This window comes from Notolabrus celidotus, chromosome 6, assembly GCF_009762535.1.
Source record: "Notolabrus celidotus isolate fNotCel1 chromosome 6, fNotCel1.pri, whole genome shotgun sequence".
Taxonomy (NCBI): Eukaryota; Metazoa; Chordata; class Actinopteri; order Labriformes; family Labridae; genus Notolabrus; species Notolabrus celidotus.
In genome coordinates this window covers 10488007-10507424 of record NC_048277.1, presented here as the reverse complement: position 1 = coordinate 10507424, position 19418 = coordinate 10488007, and the positions used below count along the sequence as shown (strand labels likewise).

General features: G+C 39.6%; 1 protein-coding gene across 3 annotated transcripts in view; it reads left to right on the top strand.

The window, feature by feature from the left end:
* Nucleotides 1-19418, top strand: part of hydin (HYDIN axonemal central pair apparatus protein) — an 85236-nt gene that overhangs the window by 38191 nt on the left and 27627 nt on the right. For all 3 annotated transcript variants that reach the window (XM_034686565.1, XM_034686566.1, XM_034686567.1), the window contains exons 19-33: nucleotides 2001-2239; nucleotides 2359-2656; nucleotides 2757-2900; nucleotides 3582-3725; nucleotides 6278-6370; nucleotides 6751-6971; nucleotides 10100-10157; nucleotides 11155-11364; nucleotides 12464-12706; nucleotides 12807-12981; nucleotides 13288-13418; nucleotides 15617-15744; nucleotides 16171-16307; nucleotides 17876-18003; nucleotides 18154-18267. In XM_034686565.1, coding sequence (XP_034542456.1) covers nucleotides 2001-2239; nucleotides 2359-2656; nucleotides 2757-2900; nucleotides 3582-3725; nucleotides 6278-6370; nucleotides 6751-6971; nucleotides 10100-10157; nucleotides 11155-11364; nucleotides 12464-12706; nucleotides 12807-12981; nucleotides 13288-13418; nucleotides 15617-15744; nucleotides 16171-16307; nucleotides 17876-18003; nucleotides 18154-18267 — 2463 coding nt within the window. The remainder of the gene's footprint in view (nucleotides 1-2000; nucleotides 2240-2358; nucleotides 2657-2756; nucleotides 2901-3581; nucleotides 3726-6277; nucleotides 6371-6750; nucleotides 6972-10099; nucleotides 10158-11154; nucleotides 11365-12463; nucleotides 12707-12806; nucleotides 12982-13287; nucleotides 13419-15616; nucleotides 15745-16170; nucleotides 16308-17875; nucleotides 18004-18153; nucleotides 18268-19418) is intronic.

Below are 19418 nucleotides of genomic sequence, written 5' to 3'. Positions count from 1 at the left end.
AAGTCTCTTATGATGAACAATTATGGTTCATTTCTTTCATTTATTGTGCCTACTCAGTATAAAATTAAACCTTTTGTTGCTGTGCATCTCCTTATCAGCGATGCCTGATACTCATGTATGCATAAACTGTGACCTGGACTATTCCTCACTTCCTTGGCTTCTCTAGACGAAAGCGGTTACACACACACGCACATGCACGCATGCACGCACGCACGCACGCACACAAACACACACACACACACGCACACACACACACGCACACACACACACACACACACACACACACACACACACACACACACACACACACACACACACACAGGCAACCCCGGTGTAACTGCAGTTGGATGACCCTGTCCTCTCCTCTAAGGCAGTGTTGAGGGAAGGAGTTTCCCTGCTGCACTCTCAAGAACCAATCGATGCAGATTCTCCTGGAATTACATTACGTTTCGCTCAATAGGCTGGCAGAGAGCCACACAAATAGAGCCGATTACTGAATATTGCAGGGATATTGTAGAACTGGCGTTTTCTCTCTGAATGGTCATTAGTGAAAAATATCTTGTATATCATTGAAACCACACTGCAAGTCATCTGGCAACCAGACACATGAGACAAATAAGAGTCCTGTTACAATGTATTGATTTGGCTGTGCTGTATAATAACAGACAGAGAAACCGCCTGCAGTGGTGACTGCAGCACCAATGCAGGATATATGCACTTTGATATACTGTTGATAACTGAACAGCATACCACACTGATTTGGATTACAAGCTCTTCTTGACCTGTGCTGCATTCAGAAGCAATCAATGCTAATCAATGAGGGATGCAGCAGGTTTGATGTGATTATTAAGATTCCGGTCGTCTTGCTTCTCTCTCCAGGGATTCAACCCCGCTGATCTTTCTCCTCCTCTGGCCCCTCCCACCTCTTTACCATGATCACCCTAGTATCGACCCACACCAAGTTTGCTTTCACCTGCTCTTTCACCCTCAAATAGAAATGCTGAGAAAGTGATCTATGACTCCAAGAGACACATATTGGTCAAGTGTTGCGTGGGGAGTTTAGCATTTTCTCTCTTTTACCTTTGCCCCACAGAAATGTCTTGAAGAACAGAGACATCAAACTAAATCATCATATCCTATTTCTCCAGTATCAATTCAGGGGAGCCTTTTATTCAGTTACACAACACAAATGTCAGTTTCAGTATATGAGCAAAGACATTTTTTTTCATCGATCAGCAGTCTGCTATGTTGTTCTATAGACAGAGGAATCACTCAGGCTTCACTGCATCTGTACGAAGCTCAAATCCCAATTATAAGTTTATGTTCCAGACATCCCTCAACAGAGATGCTTTATAGAACATTGATTGTGATCCCACCACTGCAGTGAAGAGCTTTGCTCAAAAACTGGAAATTAACATTAGATTTACATCTGTTTTCTCATTACATTGGACTTCAGTCAAACAAATGCAATCGAACAATCTGCAGAGCCATGAAACAGAATGAATATTGAATGTGTTTTGCAGTTTTCCCTTTTTATGCTCACATGAAAGAGATTATATACATGAGACATTTAACATTTGAGACTTGAGACATCCAAGTGTTGAGGCTGAGTCTCTATATTTCAAAACATAGTTTAACACAGGATCAAATCACAGTGACCTTGTGTTTATGTTCTGCCATTATTATAATCATATTCTGTTTTACTAATGACAGACAGGCAGCCACTGCTCTGCCTTTACCTCTAGGATCTCGTTCTGCGTAGAGTTGTTAATGTAATTTTGCTGCTATTTGATATACACATCATTCTTTCAACATCCATCTATAGCTGCAGTCTCAGTGGCACGTGCAGCACAGTTAGGGGAAAGTGCCCCCACAAGAGAGATGTTTCCATGCATCACGTTTCAGACTCCGCAAATGCAAAGACAGTAGTAGCATGTTCAAGAAAATGCTCATTAGGTGAGGAGTATGAAGGAGCTCATGCTGTGCTTCTGTTTCCGCAGTGCCATAAAAAGCCCTTTTGGCGTGTTGAGCCCAGCGAGGGGGAGGTGCCCCCAGAGAGCCAGCTGGAGCTCAAGGTAGTAGCTCACCTTAAGGACACTCTTCTTTTCCAAGCGAGGCTGGAGGTATCCATCCAAGACAGTCAAACACACAGCATCCCTCTGTCTGCTAAAGGCACTGGCACCACAATTGTCAGTGACAGGCCTTTTGCGCCCAGCCTTGAGCTGGGCACTTACTTAAGGTAAGGTAAAAAAGGTCACAGTCATGTGTCAGATTTTGATGTAATATTTATAATTTGTTTATTTCGAATGGCACCAACACATGCCTGAAATTCGTACTGTACTCTTCATGTCCTATAAGCCATGAGACATGCCAGTATCACTTCAAGCTCACCAACCATGGCCAGCGAGTACACCGGCTGTACTGGAGCACAGATGGATTCCAACCCTCAACAAAAACCCGCAAGGGAGGAACCTTGTCTGGTCAAACCATCCTGCCCCCAATCTCTGCTCCCAGAAAGAAGGACACTCTGAACCTTACATCTTTGCTCCCCTCCAGCAGAGAGCAGGCAGTGTTCAGCCTCAGCCCTGCTCGTGTGGAGCTTTTCCCAGGCTGCTCCGTTGACATGGTGCTGACAGGATCGTCTGACTCTCCCAAGGTGAGACACTTTGCTTTCAACCTCAAAGGTGTTTTCTCAACACAGCCCGTGTGTATTCATCTGATTAGATATGTGCTTTTGTTTAACATTGATCTCCCAGGATGTAAAGGAGCGGTTGGTGTGCCGTGGCATTGTGGGTCAGCTGGGCTGTAACGAGCACATCATGTCTGTAGATGTTACCTGTCGCTTTGTGGCTCCAATGCTCAGCTTTTCTTCCAAACAGCTGAACTTCTACATTCAGAAGGTGGGTCAATGGATCTTACTTCATAGTATTATTTAATATGGTTCATTACTGTATCTCACAGGAATATTAAAATGTACATGTAATGTAATCTAAGAAGCATGTTGCCACATTATATGCCAGATGCCCTTTGGTATAAGGTAACAGGACTGTAAATGTAGCTCAAACCGCTGAATTACAATGTGTCCTAGCGGCATGCAAGTGTTACTTATCGCGTCCCATCACTTAGCAACGCTCCACTCTACATCCCTCAAAACACGTCTGATACAACATGTAAACAGACCACACCACTATCAGCAGACCTGTTTGAGATGGTAGAGATTCAACAGTATGTACCAACTTCCTATCTGCACTTTTTAAACAGAAAAAGGTAATGCTAAGTAGTGGTCTACTGATATTGCTTTTTCAGTGGCTAATGCTGATGCAGATAATAAGGGGTAATTTGTGTAAGGATACACAAATAGGAAACAATGTAATCTAGCTGATTTTTTCGCTGACGCTTGCTCACATCTCATGCTGTTGGGACATGGTATAAGAATGTTTACAGCCATTACAGGTTAATAAGTGCTGTTTCATTTTGTCAGATTCCACCCTGTAAAAAAGAACTGAGAGGCCTTTTTCAACGTTCATCTACTGAGAACAGTTCTTTATGTTGTTTAATTCATTGTACATTTCTTTCTGCAGGATCCAGGACAGAATCTGATGCCCCTGTATGAGAAGCTGATCTTAAAGAACGTGTCCTCTCTCTCGCTCTCCATGGAGCTCTCTCTCATAGAGCCGTTCTCTTTGTGTGAGACCCCAGAAGCCCCCAGCTCTGAAACCACTAAGGTATACATAACTACCTTTTAGTTAACTGTTCATTGCTCTGTGTGTTATATGTTTTATTTCTAGTTCCAGTAGAGAGACATTATTGATTTCTGTGGCCCACAGACTTTTCCCCCAAACTGAAACTTCCTTTGAGCTTCTGTCATCTACCCATTATGTTTTTTAAAATGATCACTAACTGTGGATATTTGGGTTGGGTGGAAATATCTAGTTTCAAAATGAGATGAAATTACAAGGTTACTGCGGATTAGAGATGGTGTCTGGTTCAATCAATCTGTGAGAGTCATCCGTTTTTTTAAATTATGTCTGATCAATATATCAGTGAGACTACTATTTCTTGTTCTTTGGACCCCCAATGTTCGACCCTTAACAAGGACAAAACAATCTTCTATGGTGTTAAATTATTGATATCTGCTCTGGCTCTTCCTGTCTCACCTAACCTTAAAACTACAGCTGTCAGTTAGGGTGGAAAATGTACATTTTCCTCTCAAAGGATGGTAACCATGTGTAAAAAGGTGCCCAGAATGTCAATTACAAAGTACTTTGTTATGAATAACATCTTGCATTTTTCCTACCTTTTAATTTTCTATCCAACTAATCAAAAAATCTAAAAGGTAAGTACAACACAGCAGAGACAAAATGTGAGGGTAATGGTCAGCGCCTTGAACAGATACAGTAATGGGATCTTACAAATCTCACATAATGAATATAGAGATGATCCCAGTTGCCTTCTGTTGTCCTCTATGAAGACATAATTGCTGATTTTGATCTTGATTCCCATTTCATAATGAATTGAATGGCTGTAAATTACTTGCAGTGGCTATCAAGGCAATCAAGGATTAACCTCAGCTCTGTATTATATGCAGTGCTGGCTATTTCTATGTTTTAGGGCTTAGAGACTTAAATAGTAATAAAATAAAACATCAGTAGTCAACAATATATTTACCAATTGACCTTGAAAATAAGAGGAAACTTATACACAGTTAGTGTATCAAACCAAGTTAGCTAGAACTCTACTGTTCATTAGGGCTAGGCAATATTGACCAAAAATCCTTTCTCACTATTTTTCCGATTAATATTATTTAAAGAGATTTTTTGTGGTAAATAAGCATATTACTGTAAATAACCTTTTTACTGAGCGTTAGGCCTGGCATCTCTTTTTTTTTTCAATCAATTGATTCAATACTGAGCCCACCGATGTCCAGATGAAGTCTGGGATCAAACAGTGCATCGTCTGACACTTATTGAGTTGCATGGCTCTGACCTTAGTCACATTGTGGGTTGTTTTAGCAACCAGTCCCATTGGGCTGAGCTTCCAGCTTGTGAGGGCATCCAAGTGTGATCTTGGAGAAAATAACTCACTTTTCATTCCCCAGTCTTTCACGAGATATACTGTCACACTCACATGGCTCACAGGTCCTGCTGGACCACATATTGGTGGCCAGAGCGAAGCGAAGAGACACTTTTGCGAGCCACAAGACGAGGCTGTTTCTTACTTCATTTTTGGCAGTACTTCTCTTGCAAAGTAATTGCGTCAGGGTAACTGGTACCTTGGGTTAATGGCTGTTAGTAGTTTTATATCTGAAAATTTGAACATGAGCAGTTCTCACGGTTTGGAGCTGTAAAATAGTCCTATTGACACCACACACTTGAGGATTATTTGGACACATAATTGATCATGACAAGCCCTCATCAGAGCACCCCCCGAGCATTAGGGCAAATCAGGGCCTAAAGCGGGCCTAAACTCTTCTACTGTGTGGCCAGCCTAACTCCATGTTGTTGCTGCATACAAGATATCTTGTAGAGAGTGAGCAGGGGAAGGGGTTTTCCTCAGAGAGAGAGGCGGGGCAGGGTGACGAGAGACAGGCGATGAAAAGAGAAGTAGCACTGGCAACTCCACGGAAGAAACTATGTTTTAATACTGCATAACTATATCGATATAATCAATATTGTCTTACACTATATCTTAAAAACTTGATTAATCGCCCAGCCCTACTGTCCATCTTCTCTTTGTTATCATTAGTTGTTTGTTTTTATTCCGTAATACACATAATCACACTCTGTGGATGAGAAGCCTTTTACCTTTTTAAACACAACATCTAGATTCCTTGCACTCAGGGGCACAAGTTATTATAAACACCTTTTTATTGAAGTTTAATTTCAGTTTAAATCAGCCCATAATGGAGATTTTCAGAGCTCTGCCTCCCGTCGCAAGAGTTGACTAAACGCAGGATTTGAATCACATTAAAAAGGTTTGGAGCCGCAGGCAGATTTCTGATGGAAGCTTAGGAGAAGCAGGGTTTTTGATAAGCCTGAAGCCCAAGGCAATATTACCACAGACCTTTCATTAACCTGTGGAAAGGGTTTTAAAAGGGTTGTGGACTTGTGCTTCGGGAGTCATCAGATGAAAAACATGATGAGATGATTTTGTACAAAGCATGGAAGACTAGATTTTGAAAATAAATCAAAAGAGGACTAAGCCCTTCAACAATATGGTGATGAGTGTTATTTATGTTACGTGTACTTTACGTTAAATCCAGTATGTTCTCTTCCAGTCCATGATTTTAGGTGATGGAGGCCAGGCTGAGTTGTGGGTGTGCTGTAATCCAGCTTACTGTAAGGATCGAGTGTCACAAACTGTGGATCAGGTAATTATGAGATGTTCAACTCTATGAAATCACCCTTTAATGATTCTTCTGAGTAAACCATACAGTAGATGATGTTGCAACTGTCCCTAACCCAAGTTTAGAATGTGCAGTGTGATCATAAGATATTTAGAGGGATACATATTTGGTCACATTATAGTTTCTTGTCCTTTTTATTTCAATTCTTTACAATTTTAGTTTTCAATCATGATAAAGTGATACCTTCAGCTCTTAAGGCTACTCAAAATACTTCAAATGAAATGATCTAAGGCTGAGAAAGTACTTCTCACTCAGTTAAGCTGTCAGGAACACCTCTGTTCACTTACTGCAGGAACACAGTGTTCTCAGACGTATAGATTTCCTCACTTGACATCTTTATCCAGTTCCTTGAGGTACACTACCATGGACACCCGCAGCAAGACATGGTTGAGCTGCATGCTGAAGTCCACTTTCCCAACCTCCACTTCGCCTCCACCACAGTGGATTTTGGCTGTGTGCTTAACTGCACAGAGACTCAGAGAGTAATCTTAGTCACCAACTACTCCCCACTGACTGTGTCCTACCAGTGGGCTTTCCTTGAGGACCAGAAACACTGCTCCATCAGGTATGGTTTTGTTGAAAAATGTCCACACGTGGTCACATAACAGCACAGCAGTGATGCAATGCAAATCCCCTATATGTGCTTACATTACATTGTGGGGCATTTGAAGCACACTTTACAGCAGTCCTCACCAGAACAGATACCACAACTGGATAGAGTATAAAAAGGGAGTGGAGGAAGTGAAGGGAGAAAGGGAGTATGGATCTCGGCCATATATAACAAAACTGTCCATTGGGATGAGTTAGTACAGTAGCTATACATTTAACCCTCTGAATTGAAAGCCGAATCCATTCTAAATTCTCTTGAGAGGATAAATCTACTGATTGAGCACTAAACGTTATATTGTGCCTCTCTCAAGCCTTTGCTCTTCCTCCCCTCCTTTGAAATGGACTGTGAATACCAGAGTGGTGTTTCTATCTGTGGCCATGAACCAACTAACTGCTCCACCTGATTTATCACCCTCTGCCGTCTCTTTTTCCCTTCCCCCCCACTTTCATCCATTGGTATTCCTCCTTTTTGCTCTGCTCCTTGTCCTCATATTAGGATTTAGCATTGCCTATTTGTCTTTCTTCAACTCCTCCTTCTATCTTGCCTCTGCCGGCTAAAAAAATCCTAACAAAACTATTTTTTCTTTCTTTACCTCCTCCATGACCTCTCTTTACAATCCATCTCATAGGCCGCCTTGCTAATTAAATGGAGACCTCACTCTGTGCTCGCTCACTCACTCTAAAGTCTCTCTTTCGCTCTCACATAACCTGCACTATCTTCCCATGTTCAGCTAATTACACTCCTATCAGTAATTACACCGCAGCCCTCGGAGAGGAGGACTTCAATAGAGCTTACTCTTTTCTATCCATCTAACACACCAATAGATACATTACAATGCTCTAACTTCTGTGTCTCAAGACCTTACTTTAGAAGAGGAAAACATATGCTTGGTCCACTTTTTTTGGCTGTACTGTGGCTTCATACAGCATTATGGATCAGATTGCTGGACATCTGACTAACTGTCTGATCACAGCTCTTAATTTCTTGCTTTCCACTGATAAGTACAGTCGTCACTTTTCTTTGTACCATCACCTACAAAAGGAACAGTTAAACAGTAAAACTTTGATGCATGAAAAAGAGATTTCACTTGGAATGCACCTCCGTAAAAGAAGTGAAACATTGTCTAATATGATTGTGTGTTTTGGGTTCTCCTGAACATTAGGAAACCGAAGCAACATTTGCATCTCAGAAGAGAGGACACAAGCTGTAGTACAAAAATATCTTTAATATTTTCTCATTAAAAAACAGCTCACCAAGGTAGCATGAAATGGAAAAAGTCATATAGAGTCCATCAGCTTTGTCTTAAACAGCCACATCCACTACTGGAAACAAGGAAAGTAACTCTTCTTGCATAAACAAATGATCTTTGACAAGCTCATTTGCTGGGAGACAAGTGAAACCTGCTGTTATTGTTGGTGAATTTTAAATAGTAAAAAAACATGACTTGATGTTTTTTGTTTCTTCTGAAGTCTAAGCAGCTGGATAAAACTGCCTTTAAATTTACAACTCATTCAAAGCACTGGAAATCAGTTGTAAACCAGTGACTTCCATCTCTCACACTCTACCTGACTGACAAACTGGAACCCCAGAGGCTATTTGTCTTTACTGGTATCGTTTTACAGCATCGAATTCCCTCTCAGCCCCTCCCCACACTCCTTTGTTTCCTTCAGTTTGAAGACAGTGAGATTTATATGGTTCAGTTGTATTTGATGTGTAGATTTTTTGTATGAGTGAAGACAGGATGATAGTAAAATGCAGTCATTCCTGCGGTGTGCATGAAGGAAAGAATGGATGGACAGGAGAGAGACAGATGTGAGAGTGCCAGAGAAAGGCTATTTCTGTTTTGAGCTGAGCTCTTGCAGAGTCATCAACTGCTGTCTCACCATCTGTTCGCTGTCCGCACCAGTAGGTTTTAAACTCTTCCTTATAGGACCGTTGTTTAAGAGCTTTATTTTCCAATGGTTGGACAAAAACTTGTATTAGCTATCATAGATTCGTATCTGCTCAGACTGCAGTGAGAATTGGACACTGACCTGCACTTATTGTTCCCCATTTGCATCTTACATTGCTGGGGCCACTAATTTATGATCTTCCCATGGCCAGACATCAGGCCAGCTTGTACCTGAGTATGACAATCATTCCAAACTGAACATGCAACAGTGCCCCCTGCTGGTTGCATTACCACTCTACACCCCTGTATTAATCTAGACTACTACATGTACTGTGGAATTTTTGGGACCTCTGAAAATGAGTGTAAATGCCACCTTACATGTATCCACACCCTGGAGCTGTCACCACACACACACACACACACACACACACACACACACACACACACACACACACACACACACACACACGCACGCACGCACACACACACACACACTAGCAGTAACGTCGCTGGTGTTTGGTGATTTAGATATAGAACTTGTCCAGCCAGCTTTGAGACGGCTTCACTCACTAAATCTCTTTCATTCTCTTCCATGTTTATTCAGCACTTCGCTGCAATCTATCCTGACCTGTTTCCTGCTGCTTGCCTATTAAAATTCCTCTTAATTATAGAACACTCTGTTTAATTAACTTGATGGATGCACCCAGTCTGATCCCACAGGGAAGGAGAGAGTGGAACAGAGAGAGAGAAATGAGAGTTGGAGTTCTTTGGGGTGTGGATGCTAAAGGTTTTCTTCTCCACATGGATATTACATTATGTGTTAATGATATATGAGATGTACAGTAGATGGTTTCTAATTTTAGTTACATTTTGGGTTACATTTGTGGCTCTAATGGAAATGTTCAGACTTCCAAGTGTCCATTTTCACCAAGACAGAATACTGCTAACTATTTTACTTAGCTCTGATTGCGATAGGAAATGACCTATTCTTACTAATTGCATGCTTCTATGTATGCAGCTTTATTTTGATTGATAAAAAATAGATAATGTGAGAGGTATTTTGTTCTAACAATGTCCCTCTTAGAGAGACACAAGAGCTAAAGACAGTGAGAGTGTAAAATGCAGAAAATGAGACTGAGGAGGGGTGGAGTTCCTCTAACACAGTGTTTTCTTCTCTCTCTCTTCCTCCCAGCTCAAGTGCTGGTGCAGATGATCAGAGCAGCACTCAGAGCCCACCTCGTGTGGAAGAGGTAGGTAATGCTCACGTGAAAAAAAAAAAAATAATAATAATCCAGGGTTTTCCCTGGAACTGCCAGCCTGTCAGGGGTCACTTCCTCCATGTGTCTGTGCTGCAGTGATGGAGGAGAAACTCGTTGACATTCATCATGTACAAACTACCTCAGTGTGTAGATTCCCCTCTTAATGTCAGTGTGCAGATCATCTTTCTACAACTCCATGCATTGGAGTAAGAGAATATGAGGATCTTTTACAGCTCGGTTTAATTTTCAAGAAAAAGTCCCTGATTAATAATTCATATGATTCATAGTTTTTATGCTAATTCCCTTAACTGAGCAGATAATTGAATATTTTACAGCATTGGGAATGTGTAACTCAATGAATGCTGTAACTATTTTATCCTATACGAAATGTATTTTTTTTCTATGGTCTTAAAAACATTCCAGAGATAAAGGCATACGATGATAAAACAATTGATTACTTGTATTTTAGGATTGCACTTAAGTACGAAGTTCCCATCACGTGTGTCGTTCTGAAATCCTAAAGGCAAAAGAAATGATCCAACATTTGAGGAAAAGCACACATGTGCATTCTTGACAAGAGTTAGATGAGAAGATTGGATGTAAGAATATATTTTCTGGAGACAGTAAGCTTAACATAGAATAAACATTGGAAGCAGCAGGTAAAAGCTGGACTGCAGTGGTCAAAGTTAAAGAAATACCAAATTTAAGGGGGCCTGTGGCAGTCCCTTTGTTTCAGGTGGGCTGGTTATCTCACAGTATCCAGACTCAAAGAAGCTGCTAGTCTTTTGAAACACTGGTTAAAGTGATAGCATTGTTAACATTGACTTAAAACTAATGAGAATAAAACTTTTTTTTTTAAAAGTCCATGTTTGAAAGATATATACTTTTCTTGTTGGGAGTAGCTTACCACTGCATCACATTCTGAGAATCACTAAAACATATAAACTCAACCTTGTCACTTCCTCTGGTCCTCTTTCTACGAATACAGGTGTTTGATGTCTCACCAGTATACGGTCATCTGCAGCCTGGAGACGAGCAGCTGGTCACGTTCTCTTTCTACGGCCACAAAAATGTCCGCAGAGAGTTGATCGCACAGTGCCACGTAGAGGAGGGGCCTACGTATGAAATCACACTCAGAGGAGAGGCATCGGTGATCAGCTACAGCCTTGACATTCCCCACATTGACTTTGGTCCGCTGGTGCGTGAACAAGGCTTCTTATTTGTATATTTTTCCCAACAAGCTCTGCACATCAGAAAGTTTCAGCCTTGTGCAGACAGATGGTTAAGGCTGAGGGTCAGGACTGAAGTTAGAGATTGCTGGTTGCCTTACAGTCGTGATATTCTGCTTTTTTGTCTTTGTTGTTATTTTGCCATCTGCTTGCTTTACTTAGAAAAAAACTGATTTGGTTTTCATAAAAATTGGGAGTGCTTTACCCACATCCAGTTCTGTTAGTTATCACATAATCTTATCCTGAGAGATACTTTGTGGGACAGTTGCTTTAATGTTAAGACATGTTATACTGTAAACATACTTGAGTGGAGTCAATGTTATCTACCCACCCTTTAAAAACACTTATGTAAAGAATTACATTAACTTTGAATGTTTTTACCACTTTGGTGGTTTGCACTTTCCTTACCTCTTTAAGTATTCAGGCCATCCGGATCAGTTATCATTGATATTCAAAACAAGGACATATTGATTTTTGATTTAGTTGAAATGAGCGATTCAGCAGAACATTTCTCTGACCTTCCTGTCGGTTCAGCACAATACTTTCTCGAGCTTTATTCCACTCTTGCTATCTCCCCCTCTCACTCAGAGCCTGTAATGTTTTCTTGTATCAATCATCCCTTTTATCTATGTAGGTCATGAGGTCCTGAAACAACCCCTTTAGCACAAGTGACAGATTTTGGGAACAGTTTTGGTCCTCTTTGTCTCTACCCATTTCATTTTCTCTCTTTCTTTATTTTCTTTTCACTCTCCAATAACAGTTTTCTCTTGCCTTTGCTTTTATGATCTTTCTCATTATTTCTTAATTAAAATGATTATCATAAACCACGTGCAAAGGGAGAACAGCACCATTCACTCATTTAGAAAACAGACATTTTGAATGCATCACCTTTGAAGGTACACACTACATATTAAAGACACAAGGTGGAGTAGTTTTACCATTCTAGCAATTAGGATAATTCACATAACTTCCACCAGATGGGGGAGAGGACACCTTGAAGTGATCATTACCATCACTTGAGTTGACAGTGTAAAGGTGTTCTCTCATCCCAACCTCCCTCCTTTCCAGCTTTTTGATCATGTAGGGGAGGCTGAGGTGACCCTAAGGAATACTGGCAAGATGGGCTTCAAATTCACCATCATAGACCCTCAAAGGGAGGATGAGGAGGAGTCGGATAAGGAGGCAGAGGGACGGAGAGAGGCCCTGGAAAAGAGTGAGCAGCAGTTAGATATATGGCAGCAAAAAGCCAATGAGGAAAATGAGAAAGAACCGGCGATCAGACCCGGCCTGCCTGTAGTCATCCCCAACATGGTGAGGTCATCATGGTTGTAATACAGTTGTGGGATGATCTTTAATTACATATGATTCATTGTATTTTTGGTGTGTATCTTTGTGCATATGTGTGTGTCAGGGTTACATTGAGTCTGATGCAGAGCAGTGTTTGCGTATACTCTACCTCCCGGGTGTGCCTGAGGTGATTGAGAAGCAGCTTCAGCTGCAGGTGGCCTTCCTGCCACCGCAGGACATCACTCTGAGTGGAGAGGGAGTGTTTCCAAGGATCAGCCTCGACTTGCCACGAAACCTGGGTTTGTACAGACATTTACTGTAAAACACGATCACATATCTTTATTCTACACAACAATTAACGACACAACAAGTTAGTTACTTATTAATTGATCTGTCTTTTTAACAAAAAAAGGCCTCTGTAAAAGCTTATTGAATCAAGTAAGGAAATTGTCAGAGGACAAAGCTAGATGCATGGCTGAGCCCAAACAATTACTATTTGATGATCTCTCATAATTAAACCTCCATGCTTACATATATAGAGGCACAAGTACAACTCTTTGTTTCTGTTTCTTCACTGGTGTAATGCTTTGATTCTCTTGTCGTAGAGGAGCGCTTCAGTGGTGTGGTGCAGCTGGCCAAAACAGCTATGGCGGCAGATGGAGCCAGAGAAGACCTTAGGATTGGAAATATCACTGGGGCTGAAGAAATAACAACAGAGACCCCCCGCACTCTTACAGTCAGTGACTTAACCATATTAATGTTTTGCAGTGGACACCTTTCATATTACATTAGGTCATTTTTAAGAATGAAAAATAATCTAAAATATTTTATTTCGACACAGGATGAGTGTATTCAGGCCAATTATAAACATGATGTATGAAATGAAGTGAAAACTACCTAATTTTCTAAAATAATTATTATTTTGGTTAAAGAAAAATAAGTGACTCAATAGGGCTAAAACAAACTTCACATACAAGGTTAATCAAAACTAACTCTAGATTTATGTTTGCTTAATATAATAGAGGCTTTATGTTTTCCTATTTAGAATCTGTTTGTGAGAAATCATCTGAGCGTGTTCCACATGTGTAGTGCATTTATCCTAGCAATGAATAAGGTGCTGAAACTACATCTCTGCTTTAAGTAACCAGCCAATTCTGCAGGACTTTCCCTGCTTCTTACTGTGTATTGATTTTTCAGGGTGTACACACAAGTTATTGAATTCCAATGAAAAAGCTATTTTCTCCTCATCCTCTCAGTGTTTACTTATGACTTTGTGTGTTACCGAAGCGATACCCCTGACATTTCCTCTTACTAGTAGCATGAGAAATGCAAACATTTTTACAGCAGATAAGGATAAAGACCTTGTTGCCCTGGAGAATACCCCCAGAAAAAAGGAAAATTACTTCCTTATCTACAAACCTCCTCTGACCACAGCGACTTTCCATCTGTTGTTGTAGAAAAAGATAAGAGGATGGTAAACAGATTCATTGAGTTTGCAGTTAGTTTTACAACATTTTATTAAGATATTTGGTCATGTGCTGTAGGTCATAATTACAGCATGGCCAGACAGAACAATAACTCATGACATCTACAACTGTGACTGGTTTACTGAGGGATGTCTGACAGAATTGTAATATGTGAAAATGATCCAGATCTGTGAGGAAGTCACAGACATAAAAAAGCTGTTTCGTTATACTCCCTATTAATAATTCCTACATATGCAATGCATTTTTGGAGAAGTCAAGGCACTTAGTTAAGTCTGAATTACAGGTTTTGTCAGGTCTGTAAAATCAATTTCATTTCTCCTGTAATGTACCAGTGAAAGAATGTGATACCCATACTTTTAGACCTTAGAATTATTTTGGTGAAACGTCCCCAAAGAACAGAGCAGGAAACATTCAGGGAGAGCGACAGAGCATGTATACCTCCATCTTAACAGTCAGACCTACTAAAGATGGCATTGTTTTCCTGCAGAAAATGCTTATGTAAGATGTGAACAATCATAATTAGACCAGCAGACTTGATACTAACGTGACTTAGCTGTAGACTGTTGCCAACTCACACGCACTGCAAACACTGCCACCAAAATCATCCACCTCCCCACACCAAACCTGTCTGACCTCAACAACAGAGCCACAATACGCAGAGCATGCACCATAACACTGAACTCCCCCAGCAGGAACTTTAAACAAACACCCCAGTAATGTGTCCTGTGTGTACATATGCGGGTTCATTTGAGACAATAAAGATCTATCTATCTATCTATCTATCTATCTATCTATCTATCTATCTATCTATCTATCTATCTATCTATCTATCTATCTATCTATCTATCTATCTATCTATCTATCTATCTATCTATCTATCTATCTATCTATCTATCTGTCTGTCTGTCTGTCTGTCTGTCTGTCTGTCTGTCTGTCTGTCTGTCTGTCTGTCTGTCTGTCTATCTATCTATCTATCTATCTATCTATCTATCTATCTATCTATCTATCTATCTATCTATCTATCTAATTGAACTATGTTGTAGTTCAAGTGACAAAACTTGAAGAGCTGGCTTGAAGGGAGTTATTATGTGCCATCATTAACATAAAATCAGACTGTCTGGGACTTCACTATTTCTGTCTTTAATCGTCACACTGACCTTTGTGCTGTCACAATTTAAGAGATCAAAATTGTGCATTTAACATTCACATCCTTCTGCACCATTGAATGTTTGAAACTATTGACCAAGAGTCTATAAAGCTCAAAGTTCTCTAACTTTCAGGATTGCTGCGTTAAACTGACTTTGTTTGACAAAACCAGCATTTGTTGCTGAGCCAAACCCTGCTTACTGTTGATTATTCCATGCTTTTTTTTGGGTGGTTATATAGAGCTACTTTTTTCTCCTTATTACTTTTCCTTTTCTCTCTTTCTTTTGCCTGCTGCTCATAGTATGAAGAGCTGCTTCACATGGAGGTGGAGGGAGCCCTGGTCAAACAGAATGCACTCGTTGTAATGGGTACCCTGCTGGAGCTCGGTGACTCACAAGGTTCCCCCAGAAAGTGGCAAAAACTCAGCAAGTATGGTCAAAGGCACAAACACACTGTCATTTTGGGTGAACAGATGGTCCCTTAAGTGAAAGGAAAAGAGAGCTGTGTTGTAATAATTAATGTCTGGCTGGAACAGCATATTTAAATTCATGGGTATCATTGTATAGATTAGCTTATTTAAATAGTATTTTATTGTGATTACAATAACTTCCAGAAATATGAAGTTTAATCATAACATGAAATAAAAGCAAAGGGCAGTGTTTCATCAGGAAAGAAAACACTTCAAACAGGTAAAAATAAGAAAATATGAGAGCATAATGCTCGTTAATATAATGTTTTTCACATTTTAATTTAAATCGTATTAAACATGTAATTGCAATAAAATGCATTTGTTAGACTTTATTACTGCTATTTCTGACGTGTGTGTTTTTTGTGTATGTCTTTCCACTCCTTCAGGTTTGTGCTCCCGGAGTATGTCTTGGATTTTGGTTTTGTAATCCCAGGCAAAGTCCTGAGTCACACTGTAAATATCAAAAACTCTGGGTCAGTGGCAGTGTCCTTCTATGCTAATCTCAAACGTCTAGCTGGCACAGGTGAGACAATAAACATCACCGAAGTTCCTTTGAAGTTTTTAGTTCTGCATACCTGTATTTATCTATAATGCAGTACCTCGTAAAAATAGTAGGACAGTGCACAACGCTTGGTCTCATGATGCATCTCATGTTTGTAAGCTGACAGTGGGGCATGAGGAAAGAGTTTGATAAAACAGGGAACGCAACCTTTCAGCTGAAGTCATTAATAATTTTGAACATTTGAAAGAAAAAATATTAGTATTTTGGGAAATTAAGTCCTTTTGTTGTTACACCAAGAGCTAGTTAAAATGATTGATACCACCATTATATAAGTTCAGTAATGACAAGGTTGGCATAGCTAGCTAGCTTGGAATAAAGACTAAAATCAAGTGAACCAGCTAAAAAAAGAAAAGAAAAAAGATCCTGCATTTAACAGAACTTGTAAAGCCTAATTAGCACTTTTGGATTAGTGATAAATTCCTGATGTATCAGTTGGTTGCTTAGTAAACTCAAGGTGGCCAGGGTAGAGGTAGAAGTCACTCGATTTGACCAAAAGATAGGCTTTGTACGAAATCAGTCACTATTCACTTATAGGGCACTATATTGTGCCATTTTAATTCTGAGTGAGGATTAGTATACCGTATATAGTGGATTCATTGTTTTCCCCAATTCATTGTGACCAGTACTGTACAACTGATAGTAACAAACTGAGAAATATATCCCATAATGCATTGCGATGTAAAGGAAATTGGCTGGCAGGTGAGAGGAATGTGATTAGGGCGTTGATGTTAATTCTGATTCTTCTTCAGAACAAAATGATTTCAGTATAAGTGAGAAAACGTTTGTGTGACATTTTTACAGTAATGAAGCCAATTTAAAAAGACTGAATGATTTACTATGGGGTACATTCATTTTTCTTCATGATGATAATGACAGACAGGAGATCACTGTCTGTATGTACCAGACAAATAAATATGTTGTTTTAACTAAGATTTTGGGTTTCAGTATTGTATGAAAAACAGAAGAATTATTCATCCTTATTTATAGAAAAATGATGAGTATAATACTTCATAAAATTTGAATCCATGCTGTTTATTATGTATCTCCGGACGACATTAAGCTGCACGTTTTGAATGTGCGACATCATTTGCATCATCACTTGTGAGACAGCAAATAGTGCAAAAAATGTTTCTTTATTAGGCTCACTGTAGAACTCACTTTATAGTCCTCTGCATTTAACTCACTATGTAGGAAGAAGGGAATAAGGAATGTGTTTGGGAAATCATAAACAACCATAATCCAGCATGAAACCTTGGCTTGTAACTGACTTTGTTATTAGCACAGATTAAAGAAAAAGTTAAATTAAGTTTTAAATTATGGAGAGTCTTAAAGATGTTTTTTGACACAGCCATTATAAATGTTCCCCACATAGTTCAAGATAACCTCAGTTTAATATCTCCTTGATTCAGGTCACGTTCGTAGTGATCAAAATGATATGACAGTAGTATTGATCTTGTCTTTTAACTGTCATCAACATGTCAAACTACTTCTTTGTAAATTAAAGAGTCTGTCTGCTTGTTTCCTCACAGGTTTCAGTGCAGACTTTGAAAGAGTGAAAAACCTTCCCTGCAGTGAGACACACTCTTTCAATGTTAAATTTGACCCCAAAGGAGCCAACCTGAAGATGGGGGACACAAGTGTTGTCATGCCAATACAGGTAAACATAGGTAGACAGAACACAAACATGTCAATGTGTGTTGTTCTTATCAATATTTATGAAACAGCATTCTTTTTTTTTTACATTGCTTGGTTGTCTTACCAGGATTTTTACCTTGTTGCTAAGATACATTTGTGTTCGGTTATACAGGTCACAGGTGGTCCAATGGTTCACGTGCGGCTGTGTGCAGTGGTGACTCTGCCAACCATCACTGCTTCCACAGATACCTTACACTTTGACACTCTACAGTGTGGCATGTGTCAGGTAATACAGCCTTATAACATCAAATGACAAGATGCTGTGAGACTGTTATAAAGCCTTACAAAGTTTTGTTTTCTTTAACTGAGTAACGATCTGCTGTAACGCAAGTTTGTAATGTTATATGGGGTAATATAGTGGGCAGGTTTTAATCGCAGGTTTGCCCCGACAGGGTAAGCAGCCCTCCTCTACTCCTGAATGGATTCCCCTTTTATAACAACCCACTCCCTTTACGTTATTCCGCTTATTGCACAATGGTGATATGGAAATTATTTTATTGATTTAAGAATTACTATTTTGATTTAAATGGCCTGTTATACTCACCGTTTGAGCTGCTAAATCTATAGCCTTCTTAAAATAAGCCAACTTATCTGCTATTACTCACATTGAACTGAACCATATGACATGAGCCCAGTTATAGGTAATTAAAAAGCACCATATCCCATACACACTTAGTTAATTGTTTACTCTATGGTTTGTAGACCTTTCTGTTGTCACCATTGTGAAGTTTTTGTGTCATTAACCTCTTGTGCCTTTTTTCCACTTTTCCATCTCTGTTCACGGTTTTACCTCTGTAAACAAACAGACATCAAACTGACCAGACTTCTGTCTTTGCATTGATATTATTGAACTTAGTTCTCATAACAACTATCTGCTGTCCAGAAATAACACATCATAATTGTTGCTTTGTAATGACCAATCAAAATCAAGTAGCACAGCTGTGCAGCTATTTTTTAAATTACATAAATTAGGTAGGATAGTTACATATATTCAACCTTCACTTCAATTTATTACATATTTTGAGTGTCATTAACATGCCAAAGTGAGAGTAGAAATGTAGGTAAGAGCACAAACTGCAGCTTAATACTAAGAATACTATTGAGTGATCATGAGGCTGCCTCACTTTGGCGCCATCTTGTGGTCAAATTGAGTTAAACTGATCATTTTAAAGGACTTCTGTCACTAACCTGATACAGGCCATGTGAATTAACCTGATTTTGTTATAAATCATTAAGCATAAGATAAAACTATGATCTGAGATGATGTGCAGAAGCATCATGAAGGCAAGGCCATGCAGTCACTGAAAATCAATGCCTTCCCTATTGCTTCAGCTGATGTGTAAATGCACTTAAGCTGATGGTGAAAGCCTCCTTATT